The sequence below is a fragment of the Arachis ipaensis genome, chromosome B3 (genome assembly GCF_059453495.1).
Source record: "Arachis ipaensis isolate K30076 ecotype BB chromosome B3, ASM5945349v1, whole genome shotgun sequence".
Classification (NCBI taxonomy): domain Eukaryota; kingdom Viridiplantae; phylum Streptophyta; class Magnoliopsida; order Fabales; family Fabaceae; genus Arachis; species Arachis ipaensis.
This window is the reverse complement of record NC_142438.1, coordinates 118,675,369-118,688,173: the sequence shown is the minus strand read 5'-3', so window position 1 is coordinate 118,688,173 and position 12,805 is coordinate 118,675,369. Positions and strand designations below refer to the sequence as shown.

At 30.6% G+C, this 12,805-nt stretch overlaps 1 protein-coding gene across 1 annotated transcript; it reads right to left on the bottom strand.

The window, feature by feature from the left end:
• Positions 1 to 9,255: 9,255 nt before the first annotated feature.
• On the bottom strand, positions 9,256 to 10,017 carry LOC107630830 (uncharacterized). Its single transcript, XM_016334083.3, has 2 exons — positions 9,927 to 10,017; positions 9,256 to 9,809 (listed from the first exon to the last, which is right to left on the bottom strand). The coding sequence occupies exons 1-2, from the start codon at positions 9,965 to 9,967 to the stop codon at positions 9,344 to 9,346; spliced, it is 507 nt and encodes a 168-aa protein (XP_016189569.2). The 5' UTR covers positions 9,968 to 10,017; the 3' UTR covers positions 9,256 to 9,343.
• Positions 10,018 to 12,805: the final 2,788 nt, after the last annotated feature.

Genomic DNA, 12,805 nt, shown 5'->3' with positions numbered 1-12,805 from the left:
AAGACTCTGAATCCCTTTATTTCTTCTAGCAGCAACACTATTAACAATCTTTGAAATTTTTGGCTAAATCAACAAATCATATTCATTATTAAAGCCAACAATAGCACATCAAAAGAATTTCAATAAAAATATTAAATAGAAATATTAAAATCCTAAAAACATAACTGCAATTAATTTCTATTAGAAAAGGTTTCAAGTAGAAAAAGAAAATCTATCTATTACTCTATTTGTTCATCAACATATCATCAACCACTTCCTCCTCCTCCTCCTCTTCTAAAGGCATACTAAAATAGTCACGTGGTGTTACTTTTACAACACATTGCCAATTGAAGTTACAAATATCTTCAACATAGAATACTTGCTCAGATTGACATGCCATAACAAATACTTCTTTTGTCTTCAAAGGGTGACCTTTATTTACCAGAGTGACACCATATTCATCTACTTTCATTCCTCTATCATAATTGTCCACATCCCACCATAAGCATTTGAACATTACAACTTTGTTATCATTCATATATGATAACTCCACAATATCCTTAATGACTCCACAATACTCCTTTCCACAATTTAGCTTTACCATAACTCTGCTACTTTGAGTTTTTCTATGATTCTCACAATCTTTTGTGTGGAAGATAAAACCGTTTGTTTTGTATCCTTTATAGCATATGGCTTCTCTTCCTGGACCTCTTGCTAAACATAAAAGTTGATGGGTTACTTGTTCATCTTTTTGGTTGTACAAAGATATAACCTAATTTGAAAAAGAAAAGATATAGTTAAAAAAATTCTTACATAACTTTAAAAAGTAGTATGTAACCTGATTAAAAAGTAATATGTAATATTTCATCCATATTTAGGACTTACATGACTTTCAAATCAATCTGAGAATTCTTGATCATGTCGTTTTTGTACATTTCTTGGATTCTCTTTTTTTAATATTTCTTTATGTTTGCTGCATTTATAGAGGCCAATAAGTTTCAAGCAATACTTATAAAATAAAAGTTAAATATTATCTAAATAAAACTATGCTTTCCATATGAAAGGAGTAACTTGATCACAGTTCTTCAAAATATAAAGATGAGATTGCTTTATTTCTTCTAGACTCAATCTTTTGGTCACTTTACAATTTTTTGTGGGTCTTCCATTTTGCTTGAAAATCGGTAATACTCTATCCTTGGTTTCAACTTTATAACCATGAGTTATTGCACCATCCCAATTTTTTTCAATTCGATTATGCTTTGTTTCAATACTATTAAAGTATCTTAAGCAAAATAATAAGCATTCATTTGCAAGATATCCTTCAGCAATTGAACCTTTTGGATGAGCTCGATTACGTACATAAGCTTTTAAGCTATGTAAATACCTTTGTTCAAAAATGGACAATATATAAGTAAAAGAATTTATTGAATATTTTATCTAAAAAATTATATGATAAAATAATATTTACCTCTCAATAGGGTACATCCATCGATAATGGACCGGTCCTACAATCTTCGCCTCACTTGCCAAATGGATAGGTAAATGGATCATGACATCAAAAATGAAGGCGAAAATATCATTTCCAACTTACAAAGTGTGATAATGATTTGTTCTTCAATCTTTTCAAGATTTTTCACTGTTAGAACTTTTGAGCACAACTCCTTGAAAAAACTGCAAAGTCATATTAATGCACTACGCACATCATGTGATGAGAAAAGACCCAGTAAAACAAGCGGAAGGAAGCACTCTAGAAGAACATGACAATCATGAGTCTTTAAGCCATAAATATTTTTCTCTTTTAGGTTAATACATCTCCCAATATTGAAGAATATCCATCTAGTACTTTGATATTTTGCAAAAATTCACACAAACTCCTCCTTTCTTTATTATTCAATTCATAAATAGCATCAGGTAATGACAACACATTTTCTCCCTCTCTAATAGGATGCAAATCTTTCTTTATGCCTAACTCTTCCATATCCAAACGAGAATTTAAATTGTCATTTGTTTTTCCTGAAATATCCATCAATGTCCTAAGGACATTGTCACATATATTCTTCTCTATGTGCATGACATCTAAATTATGACGCAATAACAATAAAGTCCTCCAATATGGCAATTCAAAGAAGATGCTTTTTTTCAACTATGGATTGGAACTTCCTATTTCTTTTCCTGCTGCACTTCTCTTCCTTTTTTCAATATCTTTATGATTACTAACTACTAAGCCTTCTAAGTTAAAAACTTGTTGAAGAATATCATCACCAGAGAGTTGCTTGGGAAGATGCCTAAGTTCTTTTGTGCCATCAAACAATTCTTTTTCACGTCGCCATCTATGTCTAATTGGCAAGAAGCATCGATGACCTAGGAAGAAAAATTTCTTTCCATTAGTAAGAAACTTAGATTGAGTCTCAACATTACAAGTGGGACAACGAAGTGCCCCTCTCGTATTCCATCCAGATAGATCTCTATATGCTGAAAAGTCATTTACTGTCCATAATATAGTTGCACGCATTTTAAAATTTTTTTCATATGCATCAAAGGTATCAACTCCTACATTCCATAATTCTTTTAATTCTTCAATTAAAGGCCTTAGATATGTATCTATTGCCTTTTCTGGAGATTTTGAACCCGGTATAAGCAATGATAACATTAGATAAGGATTCTTCATGCATTTCTAAGGTGGCAAGTTATATGGTATAAGTACCATAGGCCAAACACTATATTTAGTACTCATATTTTCAAAGGGGTTAAATCCATCACTTGCTAATCCAAGCCTTACATTTCTAGGTTTATCAGAAAAGGACTTATGTGACTTATCAAATGATTTCCATGCTTCTGACTCAGATGGACGACGTAAATATCCATCATTAATTCGCTTTGCATCATGCCATCTCATATCAAATGCTGTCTTCATTGACATATATAACCTTTTAAGCCTTGGAGTTATTCGAAAGTAACGGAGAATTTTTATAGGAATTTTTTTTCTCTTTCCATCTTTCTCCTTAAACTTCTACCTTGAAGCACTACAATGATCATAAGTTTCTTTCTTATCATGATCTTTCCAGAATAGCATACAATCATTAATACAAGCATCTATTTTCTCATAATCCAAGCTAAGATCTCGAATAATCTTCCTAGTTTCATAGTAAGACGCCGGTAGTTGTGCCCCTTTTGAAAAGGAATCATTCAATAACTCAAGTAACATAGAAAATGATTTATTACTCCATCCACCAAGACATTTAATATGGAATAATCTCATAAAAAATGAGAGCTTTGAAAATTGCGTACATCCTGAATATAGTTCTTTCTCAGAATCATCCAAAAGTTTGTAAAACTTTGCTGCATCTTCATTAGGTTCTTCTATATGCTCTTCATAAAGTTCTCTTATATCCTCTTTTATATGCTCTTCATTAGGTTCTTTAATATCCTCTTCTATATCCCAAACTCCAAAATAATCCCTTAACATATTTTTCATGTCATCTTTATCCATATAATCATCCTCACTATCAAATGAACTTGAATAGGGTGACTCATCTTGTAGTGATTCTCCATGGTGGTACCAAATTGTATAAATTTTTACTATGCCATGACTTAGAAGATCAAATTTTACTTGCTCACGAGATTTTCTAAGGCAATTATTGCATTTAAAACACGGACAATATATCTTATCATCCTTTGTATGACTAAAGGCAAAATCTAAGAACTTATTGACACCTCTCCTATATTGTAAAAGGGCTCTATTCTTAATTTGCATCCAATCCTTGTCCATTGAATATATGACAAGCTTAAGATACCTAAAAAAAATATTAAAAATAAGCACCAGAAATCACAAGCCTCAATAGGAAAAAAAAGTTAAAACACAAGTGTAGCTATAATAAAATCCAAAGAATGCATGTCACATAGTCCATACCAAACATATAACGCAACCACTGCTCACCATATACAAAACGAAAAATTAAGGAGCACATATAATGAACAAAAATATAAAGAAAAAAATAGATACAGAAAAAGTAAAGGGTTAGTTAACAAAGAAAGAAAGAATATATTAGTCATCTAATTTTTTTTTAAAAGAAAATGGTAATAGAATATTACTAGTTAACAGAAAAAGAAAGAGAGCTTGATTTGACCGAGAAAAATTAATAGATCAAGATCTTTCCTATAAATTAAATGAAGGATTAAATAATATTAAAATGAAAACTATTCTATTATACAAGTGAACGACTTAGTGGTGAAAAAATTTGGCAAAATTAAAAATTACTAGTGAGTTTCTAAACATTTCAATGAAATTAAGCCACAACTCTTAATTAAATTATTAGACCGGTTAACAACAAATTCAGAAAAAAAAATGATCAAATGATGAGTGGTCGGATGTAACATGAATTTAGTCCTTGGTTTTTGCTGGTTTTAGGGGGATATGATTGGTTAGTTTCTAGGGCTTAATTAAACAACATTATAGTCACTGTCTTTAATTTCTTTTGTTTTTTATTTTTTCTAAAGGACCAAAATATATGTATTCTGATCTTTTTCTCTTAAAATGAACATAAAAATAAAAATGAATATTACCTTCCATAGCTCTTAATCACACTCATTTTCTTTCGAACAAAACTACGAAATCAACGTGTAACTCTAGCTTTATTATCAGACATGCAAACGTAGTTTTAGTCTCACTTAATCAATAGGATCCACCTAGTGAGTTAGAAACTTGTTGTATTTCTAAGACAATTTTTCTTTTGAATACAGTTAGAGTGATACTTTAAATTAATTAATCAGTTCCTATTTTCTAGCAAAATATAAAACTAAAGAGAGAAAAGAACACTAAAGAGAGAAAAGAAAACATGACTGCGCTTATTAACTGAAGATGAGTTAATTACTAATTAACATAACCTTTTCCATTGAAGGAAGAAGTATACTATTATTTCTTTAAAAAATAGCAATATTTCTCTGATTAACTGCAGCAACAATAACAAATTTGATCACAAAAAATAGCAGAAGCAAAGAGATAGAGCAGAAAAGAGAAAATGCGTAACAGAAGCACAAGTAGAAGCCTATTTGTTATAGAACACTACTTAAACAGGTCATGAAAGATATTCTAATCCTAATATTTTACATTATATTGTAGTGACATTGTGATCGTAAACTCTTATTATGATCATATATGCAACAGATCTCACCGCCGAAAAAGGAAAATAAACTCAAACCAGCATGGTTTTCATGTTTCTTAAATAAAAAAAATATTGAGAGCGACGAAAGTGTAGACCTCAGAATAATTATAGTTAGATGTAGATTGGCAGCAGTAGAAAATTACTTGACAGGCAAAGAGAGAAGTGAGAATTGACATTGACTCCTCCAAAATAAGCATGAATATGTCACTTAATACAAAGTCATACATAGCAAACATAATACAGAATTCTTAGCATTACCGAACAATAATAAACAAAAAAAATGCATTCTAGAAGACTATAAATGACCTTAACGATTACAATTCACCTAAATTGCAGCTGAGGGAACAAATGTGATCATGTATATGCTAAAAATTCTTTAAGTTTAACAAAGAATAAGTTTCAATAATAAGAAATACTTGCCTCAACTGGTTGACTTTGTTTCTTTAATAGCAATTTGGAAGCCATTGATAAAATTGTTTGACCTACATTAAGTAATTATGCAAATAAGCAATATCACTAATGCAAACTAATATATTATAGAAATTCAAACTCTATATATATATATATATATATATATATATATATATATATATATATATATATATCCAAACTCTCAAAGTAAAGTTAGATACTCCTATTTGATATGAACCTGTGGTTTAGGAAAAAGAACAAACACATGGTGTGCAAAAATTAGAAAGAAAAAAATGAAGGATTAGAAGTCAAATTAGATAAAATATAAAATGAATAGAACTCTGAAACAGAACAAACAATAGCATTGCATCACCAAGTCACAGTTATCTTTCTCTTATTTTTTTGTTATGAATAAAAAAAATAGAAAAATCAAATGAGAAAGAGTAAAAACTTTACCAAAATTACAGATCAATTTACACAAATTAGATATGAGGAACAAATTTAAGAGCAATTAGATATGACGAACAAATAAAAAGTACGAATTATAGAATAGCTCAATAAGAAGCCAAATCAGAAAATATAAATTAGGGAATAGATTTGAGAATCTGAACTTACCTTAATACGTATTAGTAATAAGAAGCTTGAATAAAAAAAATTTGAAATCTGAAGCATCAAAACAAAAATTAAATTAGATTTATGAAAGAATAAAAAATTTTGAGAGAGGAAAAAGAAATACCTAACAAGACCAAGTTGATTTTGGAGCTGCAAAATGAGATAAGATCTTGAAACTGAGTAAACTGAGATTTTGAATATGAAGAATGAGTAGTAGAATCCAAAACTGAGAGCTAGAGCCAAAGAAAGAAGAGGAGCAGGTGATCCCAAATTTGCCGGAAGGGAAAAAGAAGAGCAGGGTTGTCAACAAGAGAAGAAGAGGAATCGTGGTAAGCTAAAAATAAAGACCGTAAAAAATGAACAATAATTCTTTACGGTCCAATTATTTATCAAAACAAATATGATAATTTGACATTTATAATATTTGTCAAATATATATTAACTTTTACATTTAATTATGATTGTTAAAAAAATGTGTTAAAATAACTCTCTTTTCTTGTAGTGCGCTCCACATAGTTTATATTGTCTCTTTGTTCATACTCCCAATATGTGTTTTGAACAAAAATATTTACAACACTATCTTGAATTTTTTTATTAGTTTAGGATGGTTCTCCAACAGCAACTTTCTCAGTTTCTCTATATAAAATACAAGCTTTTGGAGAGGCAAAGGATCTTGCTTCAGAACTCTTTACACTACAATAATTGATACTTTACTAAAATGTGGCTCGGTTAAGGATATGTTGTTATTTTACTACAAATTTCTTACTTTTCTTGTTTAATAGAGAACTAGGATAATTTCAGAAAGACTTAAAAACATAAATTGATGTTATTTTGAATTAATATTTGTGAGGAGTGATGATAAATAGTAACCAAATTCATGTTTCAAAAATTAATGAGTTATCATTGTCTCTCAAATTAAGAGGTAAAACTAATTTCAACTTGCGATACTAATGTATTTTTATTGTGCATTTAGGTGCTTTGTATATTTTTGGAGAAATATTGAAGAAAGCTGGTGGTAGAAATGCCAAGTTAAGACCAAAATCTTATCTATACCTCTCCATGATGCGTGCTTTTGCTTTACAAGGAGATTATGATCTAGTTAAGAATTTTTATAAGCGAATTTGGCCAGATTCTATAGGGATCATCTTGCCAGTTACACAGGAAGAAGCTAAGCACTTTCTCATGGAAGCAGCACTGAATGCTGGCCAGGTACTACGATAACTTTTACTAGTATTATTGCCATTGTGGTGGAAAAGTCTTTTATTATTAGATGCTTTGTTTTCATATAAAGAGAAAGAACTTGGCAGAGAACTTTTATTCTTTGAATATGTATACCTAGCACTCAGCATATTTGTGGGTAAAACTTGTAAAGAAGTAGCTGTCTATAGTTTTAGAACATCGATGTAGGTAAAACTACGTATTTTGCTCCTGCTGAAGAATTCTAATATATATAGAATAAATATACACTAATTTTAGATGTTATCCTACAGTTGAGCTAACCTACAGAATTTGAATACATAATCACAGATGCACAGTCCCACAGAACTTGCAGATTCGGATGAGCAAATATTCTGCTGTAATATATGCTACTATTATACTAATATACTAGTAGATACTTTGCCATAATATCCAATCAATTCTACTTGTTTCTTTCATGATTATTCAGCTGGTAATTTTAATATTTTTTTTGTTCTCCTCTTAGCAACCTAATATGTAAAGATATGTGTTGGCTTGATTTTTTCTATTGTAACTGAAAATATTTCTCTAATTGGCAGGTGGCAACTGCTCTTGCAGTATATGCTAACTGGAGCTTTCAAGGGAATGTGATGGAATTGGGCTGGTATAATCTATCTATTATTTATTTAGTATTTTTTTTATATTAATATCTCAAGTTTAATAAATATGATGTAAAAAAAATATGTTATAGTAAAGATAAATGGTATAAACCATTTGAGTAGTTAATCAGTTTCTTTTTAAGCTCTTAAATGAACTTGCGGCGGTTCAAAACCGTCGCATTTTAAAAAAAAAACCTACATAACTCTGTGGCGATTTCAAAACGGCTCCAGTTTTTTTTTTGAAATCCACTGACCAAAATCAATTATCTGATTTGCGGCAGTTGTGCCAGCGGTTTGTAAAAACTGCCGCAAAATCAAATTTCTTCCCCCTAACTCGCGACATTTCTGGAACCGCCGGTATGTTGTTTTGCGGCAGTTTAAAATCGCCACAAATCCATAAAAAAACCGCCACAAAATTACCGGTTCCCTTGTAGTGCAAGGAGGAGTGAAGACGAAGAAGATTATATGATAAAGATAAACTTTTGGGGGTTAGAATTTTATAAGTTATATGACAAAGATGATTTTTTGGAGGTTAGAGTTTTATAAGTGTGAATAAATCAATTTGGGTGTTTTAACCAAATTCAGGACACCAATTTGAGTTAAACTATTTGTTGTGTGTTCACATCAACGTATAACACTTAACTATACATATGAGCGTCGTTAAAACGTCTGGTAACTTTTGGACTAATGGGAATTTACGATTCTAAAAGTGAGAAATTTATTTGGTCATTTTAAAAAGTAGGAGACTAATATAAAAGGAGCTGAAAATTTCAGAGACTATTTTAGACATCACTTCTATTATAATATATATTAAAAAATTATTAGAAATTATTATTTTTTGTTATCAATTATTCATTAATATTTAAAAGTATAAGATAAAATATATTATTAGATTATTAGACTAAAAAAATAAATTAAAAAATTAATAAATAAATAATTAAAAACAATAAATTATAATTCCTAACATTTTTTAAGGAAAGACGCTAGCAGCATACCTCCATGACTCTTATCTTTTCAATAATTAAGAAAGAAAGAAAGAAAAAAACTATCACGTGTATGTGCATGTTTACGTATCAGTGGTACTAGGTAGTTTACTTATCACTGAAGTATTTTTGAATCAGCATATGCTTATTATATCAAGTTATCAAATATCAAAAAATCTAAATCTACACAATGGTATTATAATATCATAAATATCTTGCTATTTATGTATGACAAGTGACAACTAAAAGATAAAAATTTAATTGGAACAAAACTTGATATACTACTACCATAAAGCTTTTCCATTTATTTGTTCCACAAAGGCATTGTAAATTACAATTTGAAAGCTCTTATACTACTGTTTCAGTAACTGTCACAATGAACAAGGGTAAGTTCAAGCCTTCTCTGCCTATTAACTCTCGCAATGAAGTCTTCAGCCCTTTTGTTCAAATCATCAGAACAAGAACAAACCAAGCTTGATTCTTCAGCTTTTTCATCTGTGTTCTTCTCCTCTTTGGCTTCTGCAACTTCCTTAACCCACTCCTTGTTGCCCTTCAACTCCTCCAGAGTAGTACTGTAATTCTCTCCAACACGCTTCTCAAACTTCTCCTCAGCATTGATGACCAAATGAGTTGGAATCTGAGGCTTATTCATTTGGCAGTTATTAATGTATTCATCATATAAAACATTATTGGTGGTTGAGGAGGTATAATAACTACTTGAAGAAAGGACTCGAGAGTTGAACATGAGTACAAATATGATTATGTTGCCTATGATGAACAAGAGCTTTGAGCTCAACAAGATCGGAACTAAACCTGAGATGTTCACACTGATGACAAGAGAAGAAAGGTAGGGTAAGCAGAGAGTGACACAACAGAACAAGCTGAAGGATAAGAAAGTCAAGGAATAGAAACACAGATTATCAAGAAATTGACGCCTCTTGTACCTATTCATCGCATGAATCTTCTTGATTTCTGTAGGATTCATTATATTAGGCTCTAGATTTTGACAGAATAATAATATTTGGGGAGAATTTAACTTCATGAACTAGAGCAAAAGAAAGGAAGAAAAACTTAGCTTGTTATATAGTTGGAGCAAAGGGACTGATTGGTAAATTTATTCAGATGCAGCTTTATAATTATTTGATAAGGAATTTAAAGCTTTTTCAAAAGCAATGGGACATGGGGGCGTGGCTTTTTTTTGCCCATCTTTATTTATTTCATATTTTGTTTACTTAATTTAATCATTCACCCTCCACTTCTGTTTGAGATTACTAGTCCAGTGCTGTTTTCAACATGTGAATATGTTCAACCCATTTTAATAATTATCCTTAGTCTTCGCATTGTTAATTACCATCTGTAATTTGTTTTCATCAATTACTCCAACATTCAGCATTAAGAAAGAAGTTAAAGCATTTTGACTAGCACCGATTAATTGGAGACAGAATCTAATCTAGAAAGCCTTTTTTTTCCTCTTTATGTGGTCTTATTACTTACTGGTAAAAAAAGGATAGATTTCGGTTAAAGAATGCCTTTATCTTTTTTTCTTTTACATTCCTTCTGGCAGAAGCCTCATTGTTTAGTGGTGCATAAAAGAATGTGACCATAAGGATCAGGTTTTTAATTTAACTGTTGACATGAAATGAAGTACCGTATCTAATTATTTTGAGTTGATAATGACTCTGCATTTTCGATATATAGATATGATATATATAATTCTCAACATGTGCTTATAAATAATTGATATATATATATATATACAGCTGCATATACAGATTTAGAAGAGACCATGCAACTTTATTTAATTCAATTATTGTTTTAATAGTCTTATCTCATTAAAACAGCATCATGATATTTGGTAGAAACTAACAAAGACAAAGTAACCGCATGCCATGCATGTTTCTTCCTATTATAAGAAGTAACATAATTTGTTCATGTTTGTGATGTGTCCAAAAGAGATTATTAAAACATGCTTATAAATTGGTTTATCATAATAGTCGTAACTGCCACCTGCAACTGTACATATATGAGGTTGGGCACTTGCGAATCCATTGTGATTTGTGATTTGTAAAACAGAAGAACAACACGATGACTATAGACAATGTGTTTATCAATCAATGAAACCTGAAAGAGAATAAAGAATGTATAGTATGAACAAGTGTTCGTATATTTGATTGATAGCTTAGTCATCACATAGGCTTTATTAGTCAGTGCAAAGTGGCGAGGGCTCTTGTGATATATCGAAGGTTATAAATTTTATTTTATTTTTATAGATGTTCTGCAAAAGTTGCCAAAAAGCCGTTTTGATTGGCCGGCAATGGGACCCTACCGCTTCCACAAACCAATATCATAGTCATATAAAAAAATAAGTTAATGTTCAATTTGCTTCTAATATTTGAAATGAAACTCAATTTTATCTTTAAAATTTTAATGAATTTAAATTGGACTTCTAAATTTTTAATCGTAATTCGCATTAGTTTTTGGGTTAATTTTTGGCTCAAGTTGTATGTGATTGAGATTTATTAGAACTTTTAAAAATTTGACTGTTATTCTCAAAGTCTCAAATTTTTAAATTAAACTTGTTATTATCGTCTTCATTAAGATGTTGAGGAGCCAATTAAGTTTGTAAAAAATATAGTAGATCTCAATCACATAAAACCTAGGCCAAAACATCAAATCTTGACAAGTTAACATGCAAAATTAATATATCGTTCACGAACATTAGTTCAGAGACCAACACGAGTTACTATTATAAATTTTGGAGTTCAAATTGAGTCAATTACTATTTTAAGGGTTAATTTGAGTTTGATATTAAATTTTAGGAGTCAAATTGAGTATTAACTCAATCAAAAATAAATAAAAGTTTTGTGAAATAATATTACAGATTCCTCAAGAGTCAAATTCATTCTCAATTTAGAATTATTCATTTGGATATTTAAGAGAGGAGATGAGAGGTTACACAAAGCAAATTAAAATCTTAAGCTCAAATGAGACATAGAAAAAGGTCATCATTAAATTTTGAGCTCAAAACCCTTTTTGATTATGCTTAATTTTTTTATTAATTAAAATAAATAAATGTGTCCTGAGATTTTTTGTATGAAGAGTGGGCCTAAAGGCCCAACAGAAATACAAAGTTAGCTAACCTAAATCTTAGAAAAAGTCACTTTCTACTATCAACATTTAAGAAAGGAGCAGAAAAGGGAGAAGGGGCATTGAACCGGTGTATTCCCACCGGCAAGTTTTGAGCATATTTAGCCAATACATCCACAGTAAAATTTGCCTCTCGAAGCACATGGTGGATGACAAAATTAATCATTCTTGATTGAAGGTTTTTATTGCATGGATTAGAGCCGAGCTACCATAGAAATGAGTTGGACTCGTTCTACAGGAACTAGGCAAAGCATGCAGAGCCGGACTCAACCTTCACCCTATCAATTCCCAGATCGGTCACCAATTAAAGGCCATTGTAGACAACCCAGAGCTCAGCGTCTGTTATGGTAACATTTTCTATCTTTATCATGAACCCAACTGTAACACCCTAATATTCAAATCCTTATACTCGAGTCATAAGTCAATGATATTACGATGGTACGACCCTTAAGGTGGATTTTTATTACATAATTATAAGTATAATTAAAAGAAGTATTAATCGAGAAGTCTGAAAAGAGTAAAAAAATAAAATCGCGAAGTCGTATCACTCACACATCGACAACTAAAAAATAAAGCGTGAAGTCGAAAGCGATATACACACAAGGGCATAAAGGAGAATAAGAGAAGGACAGTATATAAATATATGATATAAGTAAATAGCCACTAGTCGCGACCC